Genomic DNA, 25,182 nt, shown 5'->3' with positions numbered 1-25,182 from the left:
GCGTCTTTGCAAGACGCGTATATAAAGCCCTCTTTAGTTTCACATCTGTCTGCTCTTGTAACCAGGTTTGAGACCCACTGGGTTCATATTCATTAAGCATCTCAGATATATATTTAGGGCTGTTTGTTTGAAATCTGTACCTTACTGGAAGTCAAGGCAGGGAGCTGAGAATCAGAGCCGTCTAACAGTCTTTTTAGTAAGGACAATAAAAAGAGCCTCGCATTAGGCAGCCCTGCGAGACATAAAGACATGAATAAGCTTCTCTGGATCTTGTAAAATGTAGTAAGAAGCCCAGGATGTTCCTTGAATTTGATCATCTTTCATTGAACTTTCTAATACGATTTTCTTATTTATAATTTGTCTACTTTTAGTCTACTGATTTTATGCCCGTGGGTCAGTGTCTTATTTTATCGATTGTTGTTTTTGCACATGATGTGAAAATTTGAGGCAGGGCGGAGGTTTCACTTACAGTGATCAGTTCAGCTTGTAATACAGCGTGGCACTTTTTTATTTATTATTTCTTTTTGAAATATAAACTTTCAGTGGCTTCCAGAAACAGTCATATCTAAACTATCGTTCTGCTTACTATATGCACTGAGTTGCTGCCATATTAGATATTCAGCATCACTGATATCTGCTCGAAAAAGTGATGACTACTCCTTTAAGCCAGGGATGTCAAACTCATTTGAACTCATCGAGGAGCAGATCTTTGATCTTACATGGGCCGGTCTTAGTGTAAAGAAGCTTAGTTTCCCATTAGAAAAGACCAGTTACTTTGGTGTAGCGTGAATGACCATGGCTGAAGTCTTTACATGCAAAAATGAAGCTTATGAAAACACAGTTAAAAGTCCAAGATTCATGCCTTCCTTCATTTTTATCTAAAGCTGTCCAGTGGGCTGGACTGGAGTCTCCGTGAGGCCGATTTTGGCCCCTGGGCCTAGTGTTTGACACCCTGGCTTTCAAACTGTTGGGGTAACAGTGTTTTAGGATGTTAAGAAAGAGGAAAGATTCAATTTCTCACTTGTTTTATTTCACATTCATTTTCTGAACTGTGGGAAGAGGACATGCAATTTGCCCTCCACATCCGCCTCTGTTCTTCTTACCTAACATGTTTGTGGAGATTCTTGATATTATAATTTTGGAAGGAAATTTCCACACCAAGCCACAACAGTCAGCGATTTCCAGGCATCGGTAAACACACCAAGCTCCCGCTTGTTCGCTCTTCATCTGCCGGAGCTGGCGCTGACTCAGACCGGCCTTTGTAACCTTAGTTAGATAAGACGGCGGCTGTGCCAATCTGCTCTGCTCAGCCTCTTATTCTCACAGGTTATAATGAAAGGAAAGGTATTCTCTCCCTTATAAATGCCTTTGTTGCTCATCCTGAGAGGAATTTTGCTTCAGGCATTGCTTGGGTTTTCTTTTTATTCTTGTTTGTTTTTTTTTGTCTAGCATCTTATTCTGACTGCTCTGATTTAGACTAAACAGAGGATTATCAAGTTTCAAACATTTCCAGGAGGCTCTCATCTCTCATTGTGAAATCTTGAAGTTAAACTCAATTCCATCCACACGCCCTTACAGGGTGACTGAAGGGAAATTTAACCTGTAACACTAGCAAGGCTGGAAAATACAAACATTATTCGCAGACAACGTGCAACAGTCTAAACAGAGCTTCAGCTCAGGGAGAAATTCAGTCAGTCATAGAAATATGTGGCTTTCCTTCAATATTTATGTCAGAACTTGCAGTGGCCCGGTGTCAAATCCCTTAAGGAGCCATGTTCACATGCATTTCAGCTGCCAGGTATACATACATATATGGTCCAGCACCAGCTGGTAAAGTCTTGGTTAGGCGCAAAAGAGCTCCTTCATAACAGTGATATAGACTGAATAGTGCAATCATTGTGTCACAAAACAGAATAAAATCAGTTCCCAGCACTGCAATCAAAGAATTATCCATGCCATTGTTTTGCATGTTATGTAAGCTTTTATTTCTGGAGAATCTTAATGGTCAAAAATATCTGCTTTCTTTGGAAATGAGAAAGCATTACACAGTAAAACCGGAGAGAAAGCCCTGGCAGAGTGGAAGCTGCACAGGGTGGTTCTTGGCACAGCGAGTGTGAGAGGAGGGAGGGAGAAACTTCTGCTTGGCTTATGGGAGGACGTGTGGAGAAGCATTCCTCTCATAGTTTCGGGACACCTCTTCAGTCTACGTCAGATCTGCTTGAAGTGGATAAAAGGGGATGGGGACTCTCAAAGAGGGAGAACAAACAGCCATCATCCCGCTGCCAGGTCTGCTGAGTGATATTAAGGAGGCTGGTTTTTCTTTTTCACTCAGGAGAGATTGCTTCAGCTGGAGAAGATGTGGAAGGTCTTTGTCGTCGAGATCTTCTGCTTTACGCTGGTGAGGAAAAGGTGTCTTATGCCTGCTGTTATATTCTGTGGGTGAAAGAAATGTTGATTACAAAGGTGGGATGTTTGGTCTAACCTCAGGTGTCAGCCTCGTGCCCGAAGGACTGCCAGTGTCCCCTTGAAGTCCCAACATGTGCAGACAGCGTCAGCCTCGTGCTGGACAGCTGTGGATGCTGTAAGGTTTGTGCCCGGCAGCTCTTTGAAGACTGCAGCAAGACACAGCCATGCGATGCTGCGAAGGGACTGGAGTGCAACTTCGGAGGGTCGGATAAGGGAGTCTGTCGAGGTACGCTGACTTCATTTCCCTTTTCTGATCTTTTTTGTTTTTCAACTGTCACCTTTTCCCTTTTCATCACATCAGCCTTTCCCTGCTTCTGTTTAACAGCCAAATTAAACGGGAGAACATGTGAGTACAACAGCAAGATTTATCAGAGTGGGGAAACCTTCCATCCTAACTGCAAACACCAGTGCACTTGCATCGACGGTGCAGTCGGATGTGTCTCCCTCTGCCCACGTGAATTCTCGCTGCCCTTGTTGGGCTGTGCCAAACTAAGACGGGTCAAGGTACCGGGAGGGTGCTGCGAACAACTAGTCTGCCCTGAGGAAACAGAGGCACAGAGCGCTATGATAAAAAAGCACAGAAGAAAGTTCAGCAAAGTCAAAACCACTGAAGACGACCTCTCCAAAAAGAACGAGTTCACCTCTGTGTGGGGAGAATCAAAGTCTCTGCCTGGTGAGCAGTCTTGATATTTATTGCATTTAAGTCTTGCTTGCTTTCATTATTTTAACCCACCTTTAACTTAAAAAATATCTGCTTAAAAACATCTGCACAGCTTTCAGGAGTTATTCAGTGGACCACATGTTTGCCAGAGGAGTCCAGTGCATGCCTCAAACCACAGCCTGGTCACCCTGCTCCAAATCCTGCGGCTCTGGTGTGTCCACGAGGCTGACCAACCGCAACAAACAGTGCAAACTGGTGAAAGAAACTCGGATCTGTGAAATCCGTCCCTGCAAACAGTTGACCTCGAAGGTACACCATATGCTGATGAACATATTTCCAATTTCATTGTACTACTGTACTATGTATGACTGTGCAATGACAATAAAATGTTATCTTATCTTATCTTATATACAGTGATTATTTCATTAGAGGCTGAGAACCCATCCATGTTAAGACTAAAGCCTAGATACATTCTCTCTTGCAGAAAGGTCAAAAATGCAGTCACAGAGGAAAAGCAAGCCATCCAGTTCACCTGTCATACGCAGGTTGTCGTAGCCTGAAAAAGTTGCAGCGCAGGTACTGTGGATCCTGCTCAGACGGACAATGCTGCAGGCCACACAGGACCCGGACAATGCCTCTCCATTTTCGGTGCAAAAACGGAGAGACCTTCAGGAGGATGGTGATGACGATCGAATCGTGCAAGTGTAATCTCAACTGCTCCAACAACGCTAAAAAGACACCTGAGCTCTACAGCCCTCTCGATGACATCCACAAACTGAAAATTTAACCGAAAGACTTGATTTAAGCGCAAGAAGACTTCTGCTTCATATTATTGGAGCCTTGTGGTTTGCTTCTTTGTGAAGCTGCTTTTAAATGGTGAATGCTGCATTTTAAAAAATGTTTTTCCTGCTTATTCTTTGTACATACTTAATAATATTTAAGCCTCTAATGACAAAACATGTTAAATCGCAGTGTGGAAAGTTATGGCAGCTGCTAAATGTGTCGTCACGCGGTGGCTGTTTCTTTTGATTCACTGCACTCGTGTTATTTAAAGGGATTTATGTTTCATACTTTTTTTTCATTTTAATGCAAAGTTAATGTTAAGCATGGAAAACTGTACTTTTGGTTTACTGTCCTGGTCTCTGTAATTGGTTGTCAATGCAAAACAGAAATATGATTGAAGCCTGGACACACAGACTGTTAATTTCATGGTTAGCAGATTATAATCTCCAATAAATTCAAGGAAAACCAATTCAGTTCCCCACTATCTTACTTAAGAGTTTGTCTTGAGAAAAACTGGAAATTCTCAGGGGGTCTTTGCTGCAACGATTTTCAGTCTCTTTAGCATCTGGCTGACCTACTTCTGAGAGGACCTACATGTCACTGAATAGTTTTGGGAATGTCTGTAATGTAAACTTCTCAGCAGTTTGCCTGGTGCTGCACAGATGCTGGGCACAAGTTGCAGATTTTTGCTTTCTGGCAGTGGTATAGGCTTACACCGATAATCTAAACCCTCCACTGCGATTTACGATACGCAGAATAGAAGGCAAATGTGACTGAAATAAGACTGTGAATTGCACGGCCGTGGCTGTTGTTGCTCTTGTGTCCTCTTCAGTATTTCTGTCAAAGGTGGGCTCTGCTGTGCCATCACTTGGCTCTGTCGCAATCAATCACTCTGTCTCTGCTGCTGATTAGAGAGATGCTGGTCCTGTCCAGCATTCACTAGATGCACCTGGTTAAGGTCTCATTGAAGACTGCTGTTTGTGATGCACACACTAAGATGTGTTCTGCTGATTCGGTTTTAGGGCTATGAGCAGATAATAAGGAGCAGTGATGATGTTTTTGAGGTGCTTGTGTATGCCTGGGGTTGTGCACACATCAGCCGTTTCTTTTGTTAAGCTACATTAGGGAAAAGGGTATTGCTGCTCTGCTCTTTGTTTTGGGCAGGGAGTTATTTTCTTTTGAACTTTAATAATCTCTTGAACTCTATAAATCTCCCGTCTGTTTTTTTAAATTTTCTTTGATTTGCCAACCCCTATTTATCCATGCAGTTTGCCTCTTTTGTAATTCATAAATCTTGCGTTTGGCTGTCTGGTTGAATGGCACTTTCCACCACCCCTGAGCTGAGCTGGGACATAACTACTAACCCAACCAACAGGTTTACGCAGAGCTGCAAGGGTTTATGCGTCAGGGCTATCAAAGTTGTTGAGCCTAACAAGCACATAAGCACAGGGTGTGCCCATCTCAGCGCTGAAATGCCGAAAGTCAGATGTAAGCAGAAAGCAGCAGAAAAAAGCAAATTCCCAAAGTGATCGACAGAATTACGTAAACAGGCAAGACCACAAGAGCAAAGGAAAAAAACATAAGTACTGACGCACGCAGCCATGAAATCGTTCCATCCCCCGAAGGAGAGCACAATAGAGCTTTGTCTCTGAGAACTTGAGAGGAGGCCTGCTCACTCGAGGGAATACGTCCGATGCAGGAACACATCAGTCTTTCAGAGGTCTGGACTCACAGTAGTTTATTACCATAGATACAGCAGGGAAGCACAAGCAACAGTGAGAGAACAAAAGAAATAAACACAGTACATTTATGGCTCAGTTTTTCGGTAAATCTCAGTAAGTCACGCTGCAACTGATACCGGAGCTCTTGTGTTTGCCTCCAGGCCAGATTAATATAAGATTTTTATTAGACAAACCAACAACAGAGATAGAAGTGGGCAGTTACATTTGCAACCTAAAGGCATGGACTTCACAGCTAATGGCCACACATAATTATTCTCAGTCCAGCTGAGAATCCTAATATAAAACACAACCAGTGCACACCACACCTTTGCTATGTCCACTACCAACAAACAAACAAACGCCTGTTTCCAGCACCGGGAGGATGACAGGGAAATTAAAAGTAAAGACGCTGAATTTTGAATCAGCTTCACTAGTCAGAGCAGAAGATTTATTATGGGTGATGGGCAAAGTCACAGCTGGAAATATGGATTCATTCTATCGCAGGTAAACACAGCTGGGACAAAATGTGACCAAACAAAAAGTCATTTGCAATTAAAATTAGATTTTTTTTTTTTTGTGAATCCAAAAGTTTTGCTTTCTGCTGAACTGACGGTGGGAATGACGGCGTGGAAGCTTCCACAGTTATCAGCGTTATAAGATCAAGCCCGTGGAGAAGATGGAGCAGAAATCTGTTTCTAAATGTATAAACTGCTTATTGCGTATTGATAGCAAGAATGTTATATTTGAATTGGGATTTATATTATTCTGGCAGCCTTTAGGGGCTAATTTATAATTTTGCCAATTATCAGATATCGCAACCCTGTCAGAATGTAAATGGTAAATGGCCTGTATTTATATAGCGCTTTACTAGTCCCTAAGGACCCCAAAGCGCTTTACATATCCAGTCATCCACCCATTCACACACACATTCACACACTGAATGTGCAAGTTTAAGTGAAGAGGGCATAGTGTTACACAAGGGTGGCATTTATTTCAGGTACTACACACAGTGTGCTACGTCTTTAATATGGCAGAGTGTAGATAGCCATTACTGGCAGCTGGGAAACCCTTCCACCAGTGATGCACTGTGCTGTGCACCACATTTGCATGTTTTCAGTTCACTCTGAATTCATTCAATTCATAAATTCACATTTTAATCACACATGTATCTGACTTACAATCAAACATTATTTGAGTGGAGTGCCTGCTGCTTTACTTGCACATGTAATTTATCATCGCACACGTGCACTGTTTGAATGCATTATAAAGACACAAAGGTTACTGAAAAGGATGTAAGCACCAATAAAATGTTTCGTTTTCAAGCACCACTTGCATTGGCCAACAACTGCTGTCATAATTTCGTTGGTGTTCAGTTGCAGGCTGTGGAAAAAAGTTGTTCAGCTGTAGCCACTTGCATAAGACAGATCAAGTACATACTGCATTGTGCCTAAAATAACCTGATTGCTAGTCCTTCTAGCAATTTCGTGTTACCCTGCTGGAAAGTCCTTTTGTTTTGTTTTTTATAAATGAATCTATTAAAATTTATAAAATAATAGAAATTGAAAAGAGGTTTCCTGCAGTCCAGTGTAGTCTTTGCTATCTTACATTCACACTTCAAATGTGTAATATTTATGCAACAGTACTATTAGGTGTTACTCAACTCAGAGTTTGGCCAATCTTATGTAACAGTTATGCAACAAGCTCCTTGTCATACGGACAGAATAGCACCAAAATATCATAGTTCAAGATGTACAAACATCTGAAAACATTACTGTATTTTAAAAAAACAGCAGCAGATTACTTGATTCCTGGAAATGCAGTTCAAAAATCTGAATGTAAAAGTAGAAACTGATCAAACCAATTAAAAATCAGGGTTTAGTTACCCCCATGTTGCCCTTTTAAACAGACCCAATAAATATCAGAGTGCAAAACAAATCAGGATTTAAAATGCAAACCTCCATCATTTCAGAAAATAAGATGTTGATGTTTGCAGTCCTTCATCAAACATGGCCTTATAAGAGTTTTTGAGGAAATCGACATAATTCTGAATGCTTCGCTTGTGGCTCTCTGATTGGTCCAGGCTAAGCTGCAGGTCCTTCAGACGTACCTCATACTGCTTCTCTGCCTGCAGATTGAGAGACACACAGACAGATAATACAGCTCAGCGCTGCCTTCCAAGAAATGTTCCATCTAACGTGAGTGCGTCTTCTCTATGGCCCTTACGTTGAGCTTGCTCTGGCGAAGAAGCCTCAGCTCGCTTTCCCTTCTGCTCTTCTCGGCTCCCAGCTCCAGGATTTTGGTTTGAAGAGCCTCTTCCCTGGAAACAGCCTCTTCTTTCACCTTAGTGACCTACACGGGGTGAAAATGTGAAATATCATTATGTGATGCGCCATTTTCTGTACGATAAATCTCTCTTTGACACCAAACTGGAGTAACACAAGTTGTTTTATACAGATACATGCATATCTAGCTTTGCCTGTTTACTATGTAGCTCCAGCTGGATTACTTACGGCATGGCTTCAAACAAATCTCGACTGAACTGTTAGGTTGTAATGTCTTACTTGATGATCTGAGTGAAGAACAGGTGCTGAACTGTTGGTCAGCACTCCAACAGCTAACCTGTACCTGTTGTCTGACGTCTGCTAAAGCTGCCTCCAGCTGTCGGCTGACGGCCTGACACTCTGATGAGCGCTGATCCAGCTGCCGGTTGCTGTAGCTGAGAGCTTCCTCCTGAGCTGCGAGCCTCCGTACCAGCTCCAGGTTCTCTTGCTGCAGTTTGTCTGTCTCTCTACACACACACACACACGCACACACACACGCGCGCGCACACACACACACACACATAGAGTAAGCATCAATTTCTATACTGATAATATGAGCAGGTTTTTGATATTTGAGTTCTTACTTTTGGATAGAAATCAGTTTTTCTTGTAATTGTAAGTTGGCCTCATGAATGGACTCCCTCATCTCTGCAGATGATCTCAGCAGTTTGCTTTGACTCTCCATCTGCGTGTGCAAAACATAAAATTCAGAATTGCCTCCACGGGCTACAAGTAAATCGTGCAGAAAACATTTAATCACACCACGTGCACAAATGCTACTTTAAAACAACAACTACCTCCACGATCTGCTGAACATTTATCAGCCTCAAATCGAGCAGATTCGAGATAAAAACTCAGTATTTCTGACGGAAACACGTGGTCGTCTGGTTCTACCAGAGATCACACTGGGGAGCACAAAAGACTCGCTAGTGGGCTCAACCTAAACATTGCACAGCAATCACAAACATCGAAACTCACAGCAATATTAGAAACCACAATGCACCAGCGGTCACCTGAGGCTATACTGCCACCCAGTGGTCAAAAAATAGGAAAATGACTGCATTTTACATTGACCACAGCAGCTGGCTTTGCACACCTTAACCTGCAGTTGCCTAATGGACTCTGACTTTTCTGAGCACTTCCTCTCCAAGCGCTGCAGGTTTTCCTGGCACTCAAAGAGACTCTGCTCAGCTGCATTCAGTAACTCGGGGTAAGCGTTCAGTTCCTCCACGCGCCCCTGCAGCTCCTGCCTCACCTGGGCTCCAGAGGAGGAACGGCACAAAAAAAAAAAAAAAAAAAAAGAGTTGGGTTTCGGGAAATGAAACATAGTAATATGCTTTAAAACTCAGCACACCTCTCCAAGAGATGCTCACGGATGTACATGATTCATTCAGCTGTGGTTATGCAGTTGAAAAAAGAAAACTAAGTGCACAATGACTGTCCATTAAACAGCAGGTGAAACAGAGCTGGACAGACTTGTAATGGGCTGTTAGAATGAGTTTTTAGCTTAACAGAAACTGTGCATGTAACGTAAATAAAATAAGGCAAATTAAAGAGAAGGGCGGTGGTACCTTCTCAACTTCTGCCTCTTTTCCATCTCGTGTCTTCTCTGTTTCTCTTAAAAGACTTGTATATTTTATCTTTGAATCATGGAGCTCAGCTTGAAGTTGTGCAACCTGGAGGTGAAAAAAATACAGAACATTAACATGAAACCTGCTGTGGCCTTCCCTGTCATTAAAAACTAGTGTCATTCATTCAGTGGCTTCTACAGACCACATTCTGTATCTGTAAATAATAGGTTTCTTGTAATCCTGTTTGGAAACTACTTTATCCTAACTGTGTCAGGAAAAAAATGACCTTCAAACATGATAGAAAGATAGAAAAATACTAATAAAAAAACAAGAACTGAAAGGTTAATATTTGAAATTAATAGATGAGAAGTAAAAGGTTTGAAAGATTTAAGAACATAAAACACTCTTTGTTGTGTGTCAGTGTTTATTCAGAAATGATCTTTAAGAGGATCAAATATGATGAAAGAGTGCCTTTTTTTTCAACATTGCACATTTTTTGATGTTTGTTGACTCCAGAGTAAAGTAGTGGGTCTATAAAAATAACAGTCATTTACAAACATGATTAAAAGTTTCCCTGCAGAGAACAAGGGATGGTCTAGGTCTGGTTTGTCAGTGCTGGAAAAAAAAAAACTTTGATACGTTTGATTTTTGAGGCTCTGCCTGCACAAAAAAAGGAAGAGGGCAGCAAACCAGATCCTCAATTCCTTGCTGTGAATTCACTGGACAGTCACCTGTACTAATCTTGCGTGCATCGGACATCTCACAGGCACAGCGCTGCGGAGCTGACCCACTGTCACTGGGTGATGTCTGCAATATTTCAGGGCTGCAGCACACGAGAAAGTAAAAGGTTTTAAATCAAAACACAAACCTGATAATGACACTGTTCAGCTTGGTGCTTCTTCTCCTGTGAGACGATCTTCTCCTCTACGAGGGCAGACTCGCACTCAGCGAGCTGCTGCTCCAGCTGAGCTACAGATTCCTGGGATAGCAGAGAAATCCAAACAGTTTTAGTAAAATAAGGTCCTCCTAACTCCTAAATATGGAAACCGGACTTCTTGCAACATGTCTGTGCTTTTTGCCTTTCACAGTAATGACTCTCACATACAAGCTGTTCAGTAACTTGTACCTTGAGTGTTGCATTATTTATGCCGAGTTCTCCGTTGTCTGAGCTGAGTTTTTCGAGCCTTTGCATCAGAGTTTCATTTGCTGCAGTTAGCTCGTCCTTCTCCTTCTGCACTCTCATTGTCAAGTCTGCAATTTGGCTTTAATGGAAACAGACACTTACAGTTAATGCATCATCTGAATATTGATGTACTCAGAAATGACAAATGGCTGGGAAGGAGAACCAACCAACCTTTTCAATAAGTCTATATGAGCAACGAGTTTGTCTTTCTCATCTGTCGTCTGCTCCTTCTGTCCTCTCCTTGAGTCTCTCTCTGAATGGGCTTTGGCCAGCTGAGCATCCTGTTTGCCAAACAAGACAAACAAAGATCAAACGGGATCCTCAACTGCTTCTGAAGCCAAAATAATGAACCAATTTGACCTCGTACCTTTTCCCTCAGCTGTGCGTAGCATTTCTCAATAGCAGCTTCAAATCTCTCCGCTCTCAGTTTCTGAGCTCGGGTGGCTTTCTTCAGAGATTCTTTGTCCTGTGCTGCCTTCGCAGACAGAGAGGTGATAGACCCCTTCAGATCATCAATCTCCAGCTTCTGCTCGGTTATGAGTCTCTCCAGAGCCTGCAAAGACCATGAACCCACAAGTGTGCAGTTTTAATTTATACATTAATAAAGCAGTTTAGTCTACAGCGCAGCCAGCTGATAAAGGTGTCTGTACCCGTAATTGTACAGTAAGGCGATTGTTTTCAGCTTCCTTGTTGCGTAGCTGTCCCTGTAGGTGAGCACGTGTTGCCTCTGCTGACTTGGTCATGTGAACTGCACTCTTTACGTTCTCCTGTTGAAGCCAGCGTAAACATATAATTTCATGGGCAATGACTTAATTCATCCGCAAATGATCTCTGCTGTACTTACCTGCTCTTTTCTCCGCAGATCTATCAGCTCCCTGACCTTCTGTTCACTCTCACTCAAATCTTTCTTTAAATTCTGCAAGAAAAAACATGGAAACCAATGCATATTATCACATCACCATATCTTCACTTTAGGTGCATTAAAATCGCTTTTGTAAAGTTAACACCTTTAGAGTATGTCCTGTGACATCAGAACCAATGTGGCTGTGCTCTCACTAGTTTAATCACCAAAGGCTGCCCCTTTGCCCCAGCCCCTTCCTCCAGCTCATCTGGGGGAACACCAAGGCATTCTCAGGCTGAGAGATATAATCTCCAGCGTGTCAAGGGTCCACCCTAGGGCCTTCTCCTGGTAGGACATGCCTGAAACACCTCACTGAGGAGGCATCCAGATGCCCAAACCACTTCAACTGGCTCCTTTTGATATTAAGGAGTAGTGGCTCTACTCTGAACACCTCCCAAATGCCCAAGCTCTTCACCCTATTTATAAAGGAGAGCCCAACCATGCTTGGAGAAAGCCCATTTCGGCTATTTTTATCTGTGATCTCTTTCTTTCAGTCACTTCCTAGAGCTGAGTCACACTCAAAGGTAATAAAACAGTTGAGCTGATACTGAAAACTATATTTCTACTTCTGTTCCCCAGAAAAATTTAATCAGTGAGGGAATCTATAAAGAATTTGATCACAGGCCGAGACAATGGAATTTGAATAAATGAAATATTATTAATAATCCATCTATCTAACCGCTATAACTTATCCTTTATCACTTTGTTTCACTGACTAAATCTTCACAAGCTAATCACAAAGCTTAGTTCCCTTAAACTTCCTTCTTTTGTGCCAATGCATAGGTGTAATAAAACACTCACCTCATTTTCACTCTCAGCCTGCATGATCTTCTTCAGCAGCGTGTCAATCTGCTGGTCTGCATCAATTCGATTTGCCTTTGCGGAATTATTTAAAGCAAGGACATAAATAAACACATTTTCAGACTAAATACAGTTGACTTATACGGTGTAGTAGCAGTTTAACAAACCTCTGCCTCTTGGAGCTGTTTCAGTTTCTGTCGCACTGACTTATTAATTCGTCTAAAGTCCTCTAGCTTTTCCAGCAGAAGCCCACGCTGTCTTGCAATTTGGCGTTTATCTTTGGCAGACTGTCTTGAATCCTTAATTGACATTAAAAAAAAAGAAAATTAGAGAAAATGCAGGACAGCAGTTGCAAAAACATATGTTTAATGTAGGAAACCCTTTGGCTTTACACAAAGCTAGCTTTATCCAAAATTGCTGCAGACCTACAGCATACTCATCGTCGATGGAGTCTTTAAACGACACTAGCTGGATTGCTGCAGAATTGGCAGCTGCTTCTGCATCCATTAGCATTTTCAGGAAAGGATTATTTTTATTGCCAAAATCTCTGAGACTAAAATAAAAAGGAAAGCAAGAAAACACTTTGAATCAGTAAAGTTGTGGTAGCTGGCAAGTGCATATTCAAATGCATCATCCTTGTAGGACCTCACCAGCTGATCTCACACTCTGGGGTTCCTGTATGGAGACTGCTGCGTGCCCTGGTTCTACCAACAGGCTCATGACTGCTGTCTAGGTCGCCACGACTCAGAGTGAAATCCTCCCTGGTACCGCTGAAACCAAGGGGGGGACTTCGAAGGTCATCCTCTGGAGACATGCCTCTTACTGTCAACAGATGTGCATATAATATGCTCAAATGATATGTGCAAATATACTATGCGCAAAAACCGGCTATGCATGGGAAATACAGAGTTACACAGGCAAACCTCCAAGTGGCATCCCTGGGTGAAACCGAGGAAAGCGCGTAGTCCTTCATATGACTACTGGACTGTGGAGTCACAATATCATGTGTGACAATTTCTTTAGCATCTATGATCTGGGGCAATACCTTCTCAGGAGGAAATTTACCATGGTGGACAAAATAAAATAAAATAATACAACTTTACTTTACTATAACGTTACTATAGTTAATAATATTAAAATAATAATAATCAGAAGAAATGTATTTTAGACATTTTGTTGTAATACTTCTCAGTAATAGTTAGGTAATAGAACCACAACCTTTTATTTCTTCATAAAATTCTCGTAAGGTTCAGTTTATCGGGTTTTTTTTTAGAATGAAAAGAAGCGATATGCTGTAATTCAGGGGTGTCAAACTCAAATACACAGTGGGCCAAAATTCAAAACTGGAACAAAGTCGCGGGCTAACATTAATATTTATTGAAAAAAAAAAAATCTTCCTCCAGATTTAAGAATGAATCTCTTCTTATGGACTCAAATAATTTTTGCTGGAAAACTGAATATGGAACAAGCAAAGCTTAATACTAAACAATATATATATTAGCTGTATAATACCAGTAGGCCAGCTCTAATAGTAATTTGGTATGGCTTCGCGGGCCAAATGTAATTAGGCTGCGGGCCAAATTTGGCCCGCGGGCCAGAGTTTGACACCTGTGCTGTAATTGATCATTTTAATTCATAAAAAAGCCTAACAATGTAACCCATTGGTTACAAACAAACTGGATGATAAACCGCTGTTTTGAGGGTATTTTCTGGGTTATTTAGAACACTGGTCAAAGGCGACCCTTCAACATAAGAGATAGTTACAGACAGCTAACACAAGAGGAAGGTTAAAAGTCCTGCTTGGACATGAGAAAGCCAATCGCCAAGGAAGCTACTTCTTAGCAACAGACAAGGTTAAGTGGCTGTTAAGCTTTAAGGAACTCTAAGCGTAGCAAGCACTTTAGTAATTATACCAAGTAAATCGCCATTCAAGTCTAGCGTGTTTAATAACGCCCAAACCAAGTAACCACTTACAAAAGCATGCCTGAAAATTTAAACAACACTTACTCCTTCGCCTTGTACCTCTTGTAAATAACGCTCCTCCACTCTGGGGAGTCGCCTCTTGGAAAGTCTCACTCGATTGGTTAGATGTGAGGCAGCGTAACGACGTCAACTGACTATCTTTTTGTTGATTCGTTCCCTAAGGGTTGAATGGGCGGGGCCAAATTTGATTAGACCCGTAAACAGCCAATGAACAAGAGAAAGCAGAGAGCCTGGTTGAAACCATAGAAACGGAAAAGAAGTTTACTGTCGCGATTGCTAGTACGCCATCCTCGGGAAGCATCGAAGATCATTTAAAGAGATATATATTATTAAGTAAAGGTAAAAATATAGTATGACGTGGTTTAGATATGTACGCAGCTAAGTTTGGCTGATTTACATTTACCTTGCTGTTGCGATACTGCTTCGCTATCCCGGAATTTTGTAAAGATAAGTTAGCTGAAAAGCTAATGCTAACCAGCGTCAGTTGAGTGGAAATGTTCAAAGCTAAAATACTCTTTGTTGGTCCCAATGAGGTGAGTAAATTCTCATTTGACTGTACACCGGTTGCTATTTTACCTTTCAGATTCCAGCAGGTAGCGAAAAGCGTCAACAGTGAAATTTGCCTTGGCTAATATTACCAGAGAAAGCACTGGACTTAAGTATTCATACCCTTCACCGTTACATTTACGCTCCGAGTTTATTTGTCACTGCTCAACAAAGTAATGTATAAATTCAGTCGTAACGAAGGGGAAAGGAGTGATAAGTACTATGCAAAAGTCTCGAGCCACCCCTCATGTTTTTGTTTATATTTTGATAGGTAAATGGGTGCAGAGATTTATTGAAAAATGTGCAAACATAGATTGAAACACAGTATATTAAATTAAAAACTGAGTTTGTAACATTATAACAAGTTTGGAAGTCGATATTTGGTATGATCAACTTTCAACGAAAGTCGGAACTCTTTGAGACACGCTTTCGTGTAATTTCTTTAAGTACCCTCAGGAATATTTCTCTACGGTTTTTGAAGGACATTCAAAACCATCCTTTAGATGGTGGCCGACTTTTTTCTGTTCTGTTGAGAACTGGGCTCTGGGGAGCCCAATAAATGGCTGGTTGTGTTCAAAATGCGTGCTTTTCAGTTGTACTATTTGTGTGTGCATTTGCTGCATGGGCAATATGTTTGGGACTTCCAATAGTGTTAACATACTACACAGGTCATGAACAAGATTTTTTTTTTAATTTCCTTGTAAGTGGGCTAAAGCAGTTAATTAAAAGTAGTCTAACATAAATATAAGTGCTGTAATTTGATTATTTTAATAAACCATGTAACTTGGATGGATTCGATGCTGGCGTGACCACAGTGCATCCATCCATCCATCCATTCTCTTCCACTTACCCTTATCAAGGTCACGGAGGGGTCTGGAACCTATCCCAACTGCTACAGGGCCGGGTACACCCTGCCAGTCTGTAACAGGGGTTCAACCAGAACCATGGGACCAAAATTATATGTTTGTAACAGGCTACTAATAACAAAGTGCCTAGAGATACAATTTAAGACAGGTTTGTTGCTGAGTTGTCTGTTCTGTGTAGACACAACACTGGTTTATCCCTTGAGTTAAAAGGTGAAAAGGCAGACAAAACTTTGAAAGAGCTTCAGAAAGCCTGGAGAACTATTGCTCGAGACCAGTTTTAAAAAATTCTGGCTCCTTGGAAGAACGACAAAAAGTAGCTCAAGACTTTTGCACAATATTAAAAAATAAATAAATATCAAAACTTACTGTACTTGTTTATATTAATTGAGGGGTGTGTATTGGTTTTAATGTGCTCATACATACAAGAATGCTTATTTTGTGCCACCAAGGAAATGATGGAGGTTGGTACTGGATGAGGAAGTCAGGAGTAGGGTGAGGGTGATGGAAGACATGCACGAGGACAGGTTGAGTTTAGAGACTAAGTTGGTGAGGCAAGGATGATATGTTTTGGACATGCACAGAGGATGCTAATAATGAAGCTACAAGGCATGAGATAATAAGGAAGACCACTGAAGAGGTTCATGGATGTGGTGAAGGAGGACACAAAAAGGGCTGAGGTGGCTGATGCGGCAACCCCTAAAGGGAGCAGGTGAAAGAAGAAGAAGGGACATATTCCACTTTTTACTTTTTTATGTAATACTGGTAGTTAACTTTAAAGTTAATATTTACTTAAAAACATGAGAGTGCAAACCTCCACAAGGCAGTTCACTCATGAATAACTTGAGCTTGCAGCTCATTCTCTTTCTCTTGACTGTACTTATTTTAAAGATATAATGCATTTTTGGGTCAAGGTGAAAGAAAGGCAGATATGAAATGTGACATGATATTTGGATGCAAACTAGTGTGCATCCAAAGTGTGATATTGTGGTCAGAGGTCAAACGTGACATTTCAGATCTTTGTATGGTACATTCTATATGTTGAAAATGCACAGAATACTTACAAGAATCACTGTTTCTAAGTTCTAACACTTTTTTGTCAATTTTCAACCAGTAAATCATTAAGTTGACCCCAAAGACCTGTTGGATACAAGTCAAATTTTAATAGCTTGTAAACATGGCCCCACTCTACACCCCTACAAAGTTTTACCAGAATTCATTCAAAACTTTTCAAACTATCGTGCTTACAGACAGAAAGAATGTCATGCATGCAAATGCTACCAAAAACACGACTTCCTTGCCGGAGGTAACAATTCCCGTCTGTCAGGCTGGGTAATGTGCTACTATTTTGCCATCGTACTTAAAGCCATCTGCTTTTCTGTTTTTCAGAGTGGGAAAACCGTTCTTGCAAATTTTCTCTCAGACACAACAGAAAATGTGGGCGGTGAATACAGACCTACTCAAGGAGTCAGGTACAAATCCTATGTGAGCTTTACTGCTTTCAACATTAAGCCACTCCGAGTGTCACTTTAGTGTAAAAATCAGTCATCGCAATGACAAGATTGAACCAATATCATAGCCTTCCTTGACAGATATCAGTCTTTGTGTGTAAAAATACAAAGTGCAGCTACTTTCTGTTGTTTCAAGGATACTGGAATTTGAATCACAGCCTGAGGGCAGCAGTGACAAGTCGTGTGAGGTTGAACTTTGGGACTGTTCAGGGGATTTCAAGTAAGTGGAGGCATAGATGTTATCCTTACCTTTATGTGACAATTAAGAGAAGTGTTGTTACTTACGATGTAATATGATGGTAGTAAAATGTATTTTCATACAGATTTGAGTCATGCTGGCCTGCAATCATGAAGGACTCCAGCGGTGTGGTGATCATTTTTAACCCTGATGTTCCAAGTCACCTCAAAGAAATAGAGATGTGGCATTCGATGTTCATCTCCTCTCAAGATCTGCAGGACAGCCAGTGTCTGCTCATAGCTCACCACAAGCCTGGCAGTGGAGTGGAAGACAGACGGCTGCCTTTAGGTAACTTGTGCTGCAGTCCTCTGAGAGTCATGAGAATCATTATCTCTGGGCTAATGCAGTCACATTTTCTTGTGCAGCGTCACATCTAAGCAGACTGCTGCTCATTCACTCCAACCTAGAAGAAGAGCCAGAGGATGTAAGGCAAGCTTTCTGCAGATACCTGGGAAACGTCGTGAACGCGATGTCGGAGAGTCGAGAGCGAGAGGAGATGTCCATCATTACGTAGCAGTAGCATCTATAAAATATTAAGATGTGTTTTGTTGCCATCTGCAGTACTACCACATTTTCACTCTAAATTATACATGTATGCAAACTTTAATATTCTCTACAATAGGTGTAGAACATATTCAGCGTTGGTTTCTTGCATTTTGTAAATCTTTTATGAATAAAATATGACCCAGTTCTCTCTTGAAATTAATACTCGAGACACAAAATCTACTCCTGTATACAAACATCTGTTTATTTGGAAGAATTTGGTGCAGGCTGTTGAGAATGTAATGACTGGAAAAGCAAGAGGAGGAAGAAAAGTTCATTTTTCAGACATCATATCCAACAATGCCTCCTTTGCCAATGCACTCTCCGATGTAGAACCACATCAGCACCTCAGTGGTCACCAGTCCATTCCTTATGGCATCCTGCAAGGAAACAACAAGTTGTCACTCAAGAAAACTCCTTAAATGTTTCTAGAATAACACACTCAGTAACAGTCCCTGCACGAGGCCTGATAATGTAACACAAAGAGGGTTTTGTAAGTAATTGTTGACATTTTATTCAGCTGGTGTTACTGCACTTGTGATGGTGTGTTTACCTATTTTTACTTTAACACGTTCTGTAAAGGTTTGTGTTTGTGAGAGACCCACAATGTTTACGTTGAGACAGTGAAACAGACTTTGTAAAGGATAAAGGATAGTAATAACTATCACATGTGCTTTAATAAAGATGTTAGTCAGTTAGTGTTTTAAGTTTTCCAACTCAAAAGCACAATATCCACTGAGTGACCAATGTATCAAGGGTCAATGTTGGGCCATGAAATTTAAAAAAAAAAAAAAAAAGTCCCACCTCACCATCACAGATTTGCATGAAAAGGGCAAAGTTAATGGGGATTTCAGGTCCCTACAGTGAGATATTACATTTTATTTTAAAAGAATAATAGATGAAGGTAGGGTTTTTTAAAAACCTAATATATTGTTTTTCCCAATTACATAAACTACTTAAATTGCCCTCAAATGTTACGGCAATATCTCGTGCCATGGCTATATGAATATGGACTCTCACAAGTGTAGCTAAAGTTAGCATAGAAGGATGCTTAAAGTCCCTAAAATAGGTGCGAGGTGTTTGATGAACTCATCTGGAATGACCCTCAAGCAAAATTCACAACCTACTGGTAAATATTCAAAATAGGTACTTTCTGGTGCCCAATATAAAATCGAATCACTCAGGGCCCTGAACTCCCACAGCAACATGGAAGCACACATCTGTCAAACTATTTGTTCATTACAAATTACAGGCTGGCCATTCCTTCAAGGTCTACTTTCTGTGCAGCCAAGTTAATCTAAAAGGTCAACAGAGGTTAATCGACTCAGTTCAAACTTACTTTCACTGTAGTTTGTCCCAGGCGTCCCGTCTGATAGCTCCTGATCAGACCTTTTACAGCTTCTATGGCTTTGGGGATCTCAGCTGGGCTCGGTGGGACCAGCTCCACTCGGGCGTAGTGCCAGAAGGTCGCTAGCCGGGGTTTGGAGTATGTAAGAGCGGCTGAAAGTCACACACAGACCACGTCAGCCAAGGAGCAGTAAAGCCAGCAAAGCCAAACGCAACACGGTTATTTCGCCTCTCATGAAACACTTTATAAAGTACAAATACAAATTCACAAACTTATAAAGATTTGCTGCAGGGTTTGATGTTTTGACGCCAGAGGTCACAGTGCAACTGCTACAAACTGTAAGCAACGCGACATTGCCCCTGCTACACGATTCATGGTAAGTACCTCACTTTTTGTTCTAGTATAAAAAGAAGCGTGAGAAGACTTACCGCCGACTAATGCGGGAACTTTATTCACAACTTTCTTAACTGCCTGCGCCATGATGAGGACTTCCCAGGAGGTCACCAGAAGAAGAAAGCAATCTTCCGGGTCGTCGATTTTCAAAATAAAATGAGATGTGCACGTTGGCAAGTTAGTTAAATATTTGTGGAAGCTTGTTTCAGCCACTAACAAAAATATATATATTTTGCCATCCATAAGTGAAAAATTTCGGTTAATATCTGAAAAAAAAAACTTGACTTAATAACGCAAAAATATATCTTATTTTCTCAGAAGTTGGAAAAAGAAAGAAAAAACGGCCCCTATAAATCAAAATTTGGGGTAAATTTTGGGGAGCTCAGATTTTGAAGTGACTCAGTAACAACTCTAAGTTTCCAGTCGGTAACCTGAGGATTTGACTTCAATTCAGCTTAGTTTCAGGTTTTCCAGGGTGAGTTTCCTTGTTTGAAGTTAGTTTTTACTTATATTTTTAGTTTAAGCAGCCTGCCATTTTTATTAGTTCCAGGGAGCATGTTTCTTGGGTTTTTTCCCTTTTAATTGTCAGGCTATTGTTTGGAGCACATTATGAGGGGAAATATTTAGGAAAGTCCAAACAGGTATTACAATACAAGCACAAGACTTTGTGAGGGCAGTTGACCTCAGAAACTCTCCTAATTGGCAAGGTCGTCAGGTTGTGCTGCTGATTTTTTTATTTTTTTTAACCAAACTGACAAAGCATAAAATCATGGACAGTTCCTCTATGTTTGGTTTGATTTAGTTTTGTAATTCACCAAATTCTTATTCAATTCTTATTGTCTTAAAAAACTGCTAAAAGCCTTTTACGCTTGCATTTGGTTAACTCTTTTTTTTATACTCTGGTATTTTCTTTTGAAGCACTTTGTGATGTTTATCTTGAAAGGTGGTATAGAGATAAAAATGTGCTTACCTTTTTTAAAATTATTTTTACATCAAATAACTGAAAGGTTTTATCCCACTATGAAAAAGACAAAACTTGTACCTTGTACAGTAGTCCGTGCGTGTGGGTGTAAATTTCTTTTTCTTTTTTTTAGTATTACAGGCATGACTGAATCATTACTCACTATCCTCTGACTCACCCGACAGGCCACATTAAACAAAACAACTGGAGCTGCACCAAAGTACAAACAAGAAAGGAGGCCAGAGCTGCATTTCCCAGGTAAACGCCCAACACCCGGTACTATTTGTTTAATTCACTGTTATAGCTTTAGCCAAATCACTGCATGCGTTCACACGCAAGAACATAAATGATTTGTGGAGCTGGAAGAATTTCTCACATTTGAGATGGCCGTAAAGCTAATTGAAAAGTTCAGTGATGACTTTCTGCAGGTTTCTCATCTCATTTTCTGCAATTCAAAAAGTGGATATACATGCGGTCAATTTGGCAGGAACTTCAACTAGATTTTTAAACAGCAAATCACTAGAGGGTGCTCTCTAATATCTTATAACCCCTGAAAGGCTTTAGGGAGAAAAGCACACCTTGTTAAAGTCTTTTGCACGTATGTTCTTATATTTTGATGTTGTCAAATGGTTCTCAAATGATGGTGGGCCCATCCCCTACAAACTTGTGTTTCCCAGCCAAACACAGTTACAACCCCCAGTGTTTTATTTTGAAAGTAGCTAAAACTACCAATGCAAAACACCAAACTTGTCATCTCAGATTACAGGGAAATATAATCGAAGTAAAACAGGTTTCAGAAAGCAGAAGGAATTTTCCATTTCACGTTAACACTTTAGATTACATTCACTGTAAGTCTGACAGCTCCTCAATATATTTATGAACAAGCAAAGGAAGGTTGCAAACAGGCATGCAATGGCGTGGAAAAACATTGAACTCTGAGGCTATTTTAGAGTAACTTTGGGTATAATGGGAAACTGTGGAAAAAGTGTAATTTACTTTAATGCACAACTCAAACTGCTTCCTGAGTAAGATATTTTTAAAAAATGTTTCCTTGATGACCTTCAAGATTTAGATGAGAGAAATGCCTTCTTAAGTAAAGCTTGGTCTATAGTTGCTGACTGAGAACACCCTCTTTATTCTGATTTAGAACCAGTTCCCTCTCAATGACAGCATAGGATGCCTCTGGTTGATAAAAAATAAATAATTTAAAATAAAGGGAGGGAAATAAGGGATCATTTGTGTTTTTATTTATTTATACACTCCAACCTTCACACAGCTTGGCTCTTTCTCCCTGTTTCCACTCATTACGCTTACTTCCTGGCATCTTAGTAAAGGCAGAAGCTTTAATTTTCTAACGTAACTCTTTGCAAGAAATCAAATGTATGAACTTTCCTCATTGAGAATATCAGCATTAGTAAAAGACCAAAAAACTAAACGAATAAAGTGAATAAATAAATAATGTAAGGAGGGGACATGTGCTCCGGATATGACTAAGAGCATAGAAGAGTGAGGTGTTCTACACAGTGATCCAGAAGGATACTTGCTGTGAGTCATAGAAATAGATGGTGACAGACAGAAAGACAAAGGCAGATGTGTACAGAAGCTGCAGTGACGACGTAAATCTTGCCTTTCATGGTATAAAATGGCCCATACATGTAGTTGAGATTAAAACGAATGACATCACTTCCTTTGTTTTGGCTGTTGGCACGAATGCGCATTTGGAGATAGATCAGCAGTGCGGGCAGTAATCAGTCGTAGCCCTGCAGGCTACGAAGACAGATAGGGACCTCATCCAGTTCTGTGTGCTGGTCTGCAGGGAAGTGTGCTGCTGATTGCCAGCACTGAGGTGATGAAGTCATTTGTTTTAATCCCATATGCAGCTACATTTTTTTTAGTCCTTAAAATTAGCATCTTTATCCTAATCATTCTTTTTCTCCCCTTCTTTGCTACCTGTTAGCATTTCCTCTCGCCGTCTGGTCCTCTTTAGAGTTTCCGCTGTTGATAATCCATCAGAAACAGTGCAGTTCACAACTTGCAGAAAATTTGATGTCAGATGAATTCTAATTAGATTTTGCTTTCCTCCCAACTTGCAGATTTTATCTGTGACAATCTGTGCTCAAGCTCCAAAAGAAGATTATTGTGTGTGTATATTTACAAAATGGATAAAGCAATAAAAACTGAAAATGAGGAAAAGCGAAAAAAGTCAGATGAAGGTGATAGTTGGAACAATCGTATCAGGTGTTAGACGAACTGTGCTTGGCACATCTGTTATAATATAATTCCCAGAGTTGGTCCATCAGTGAAAGAATATGAATGAATCAGTTTGAGTCTGGTTTCCACCACAAGCCTGAGAGCTGCTATACCCACCGTTTTTATGATGAAATGGCTCTAATTGATTTGCATTTTTATTTATTTATTTTTTTGTTCTCTCTCACAGTGTTGTTTCAGCCAATGCACGTAGCTGTTTTCAAGAAAAATCCCCTGATAAGCCCTCTGTGCACTAATCAGAACACACAAAACTAGCAAGATCAAAAGTCAAATATCTAACGATGATATGGGGAATTTTAGACTTAAATATATCCGGTGATCAGAAACTTAAAGTATATTTGTGATCTACATGTTTACCACCAAGTTTGCTTTATGAACCTGGTGGCATATAATCTGTTGGTGCTCCTAATGATCACAAAATTCAACGAGATCCTGAACACAATTTATTCCCCTTTATGCAGCTAATCGTCTTTTACCTGAGAGCCACCAGCTGAAACAGATAGGTGATAAAACACATCAGCAAACAGCAGATCGCCCATGCTAATGTCAGCAAATGAACTGTGTTCTGTAACAACACTGTGACATTGTGAACTCTTGCTGGAGTCTAGTAGCGTAAAGGGACCAATTATAGCACAACTCCCTGCACCTCGCTCGGCTTGGATAGTGGAGCGCATTAACAGCAGTACTGTGATCATTATACCAAACCACAGAGGTATTGAGAGTTATGAACCTCTCCACATAGGTCTTGATTCACAGATTGATCTTTTTTTTTTCTCAGTCTCTGGGAAGCTCAGCTGTGCACAAGGACCTCACAGTTAAGTCATTCCTCTTTCATGCTGAAGAGTTCCAGGTGATGTGATGGTTTGGTGAAGACAGTTGTAATTATATATTTAATCCCACCCACACCCCATCAGAGGGACAGAGATTCTGGTAAGACAGTAAGGAGACAGATGAGACTGCAAATGAGTCTGAAAAATAGGCTGATGGATCAGTGGGGGACGGCGGTTTGTTATGTGGAGGAGACTTGCTTAAAGGTGGCAAATAAGCTTCACAGTTCTTAACTTGCAAGCTCGCTTTAATAATGAAACACATTGTTTGGGAGATGTATTCATATCCTTGCAGCAAAGCATTCGTGCAGTGTAACAAGTAAACAGATGGTAGCTTTATGTGTTTTGGCTCTCTTGCATCAAGAATTGTGCTTTTAAATAAAGACAGGAGGGAGACAAGAAAATAAGAAATGCATCAACAGACTATTTGGATCTTCTGAGAGTTTTGATCAAGAAAATACAGCTTTGTAAATATAAACTATACCTCTGTGCGGCAGTCATGAGCCGCCCCTCATTTCTTTATATGTTGCTTCCAAGGAACCAGACTTTGTTGTCATTTTAAAAAGTGGTCTAGAGCAATAGTTCTCCAAGCTTTCTGGGGGTCTTTCTTTTTATTTGGACACTGGCTGCTTTTTCTATCAATCACTCAAGCATAAAAACTGCCTAACTCAAGAGGTGGAGCAATGTTGTGTCTACACATAACACACAACTTAATAAAGAACCAATTTAAATTTTTGTATTTAGGCACTTTGTTGCGAGCAGTCTGTTGCGAAAAAAAAGAGAGTTCCCATTTCTATTGTTGAAATTGACAAAAAATGAAAATAACACAATTTGAGAGGCATCTCAAATTAAAACCGTATGTTTGTGTCAACAAGATTCTTCCTGAAAGATATACGAGCTGATAACTTGTATATTTTGGTATAGTGTGCAGTGTGTCCTCAAACAGTTATGAACAAGAAATGTGCCATCAGATGTTGATCCTCCATGCAACACCATGTAGATAGCTTAATATTTCATCATGACAATGATCTCAAACACACAGTGGAACACTGCTGGTCACTGATTGTGTGCACATAATAAATTACATAGCACATGCACACTCTTCTGTCACCATATTTGAAGAGTTTGGAAACACTTTCTCTTTCTAGTCTTGGGCCAACATTGTAAATCAAATGCACCCTATGATGAAATTATTTTATATTAATCTGTCAGCATTACAATAAAATGCGAAAAACATGAATGTCCTCGCATGAGAAAATAATAAAATAAAATAAATCACTGATGATGAGACCC

At 40.5% G+C, this 25,182-nt stretch overlaps 4 protein-coding genes across 6 annotated transcripts; 2 read left to right on the top strand and 2 right to left on the bottom strand.

The window, feature by feature from the left end:
* The first annotated feature begins 1,520 nt into the window (after positions 1 to 1,520).
* Positions 1,521 to 4,379, top strand: LOC101487217 (CCN family member 1). The gene is made up of 5 exons (XM_004542890.4): positions 1,521 to 2,398; positions 2,488 to 2,692; positions 2,792 to 3,139; positions 3,240 to 3,436; positions 3,612 to 4,379. Exons 1-5 carry the CDS (start codon positions 2,357 to 2,359, stop codon positions 3,912 to 3,914), a joined length of 1,095 nt encoding a protein of 364 aa, XP_004542947.1. The 5' UTR covers positions 1,521 to 2,356; the 3' UTR covers positions 3,915 to 4,379.
* Positions 4,380 to 5,631: 1,252 nt separating this feature from the next.
* Positions 5,632 to 14,536, bottom strand: LOC101487511 (outer dense fiber protein 2). Of its 3 annotated transcripts, XM_076876332.1 has the most exons (17): positions 14,416 to 14,536; positions 13,059 to 13,230; positions 12,838 to 12,961; positions 12,576 to 12,707; positions 12,409 to 12,483; positions 11,551 to 11,622; positions 11,357 to 11,473; positions 11,074 to 11,259; positions 10,878 to 10,987; positions 10,650 to 10,785; positions 10,392 to 10,502; positions 9,524 to 9,628; positions 9,049 to 9,207; positions 8,537 to 8,637; positions 8,257 to 8,419; positions 7,855 to 7,980; positions 5,632 to 7,756 (listed from the first exon to the last, which is right to left on the bottom strand). In XM_076876332.1, exons 2-17 carry the CDS (start codon positions 13,220 to 13,222, stop codon positions 7,592 to 7,594), a joined length of 2,046 nt encoding a protein of 681 aa, XP_076732447.1. In that variant the 5' UTR covers positions 13,223 to 13,230; positions 14,416 to 14,536; the 3' UTR covers positions 5,632 to 7,591. The 3 variants fall into 3 exon arrangements, with proteins under 3 accessions (XP_076732447.1, XP_076732449.1, XP_076732448.1); XM_076876334.1 differs by lacking the exon at positions 9,049 to 9,207; XM_076876333.1 differs by lacking the exon at positions 14,416 to 14,536 and having other exon boundaries at positions 13,059 to 14,391.
* A 114-nt stretch (positions 14,537 to 14,650) lies between these two features.
* On the top strand, positions 14,651 to 18,255 carry ift22 (intraflagellar transport 22 homolog (Chlamydomonas)). Its single transcript, XM_004542893.2, has 5 exons — positions 14,651 to 14,924; positions 17,190 to 17,272; positions 17,448 to 17,531; positions 17,635 to 17,837; positions 17,915 to 18,255. Exons 1-5 carry the CDS (start codon positions 14,886 to 14,888, stop codon positions 18,061 to 18,063), a joined length of 558 nt encoding a protein of 185 aa, XP_004542950.1. The 5' UTR covers positions 14,651 to 14,885; the 3' UTR covers positions 18,064 to 18,255.
* An 18-nt stretch (positions 18,256 to 18,273) lies between these two features.
* LOC101463688 (ATP synthase F(0) complex subunit g, mitochondrial) lies at positions 18,274 to 19,980 on the bottom strand. Its single transcript, XM_004542894.2, has 3 exons — positions 19,869 to 19,980; positions 19,432 to 19,592; positions 18,274 to 18,472 (listed from the first exon to the last, which is right to left on the bottom strand). The coding sequence occupies exons 1-3, from the start codon at positions 19,918 to 19,920 to the stop codon at positions 18,374 to 18,376; spliced, it is 312 nt and encodes a 103-aa protein (XP_004542951.2). The 5' UTR covers positions 19,921 to 19,980; the 3' UTR covers positions 18,274 to 18,373.
* Between the last annotated feature and the right edge of the window lie 5,202 nt (positions 19,981 to 25,182).

This window comes from Maylandia zebra, linkage group LG18, assembly GCF_041146795.1.
Source record: "Maylandia zebra isolate NMK-2024a linkage group LG18, Mzebra_GT3a, whole genome shotgun sequence".
Classification (NCBI taxonomy): Eukaryota; Metazoa; Chordata; class Actinopteri; order Cichliformes; family Cichlidae; genus Maylandia; species Maylandia zebra.
Note: the sequence above shows the minus strand (reverse complement) of the source record. Positions and strands in the feature narration are given on the sequence as shown.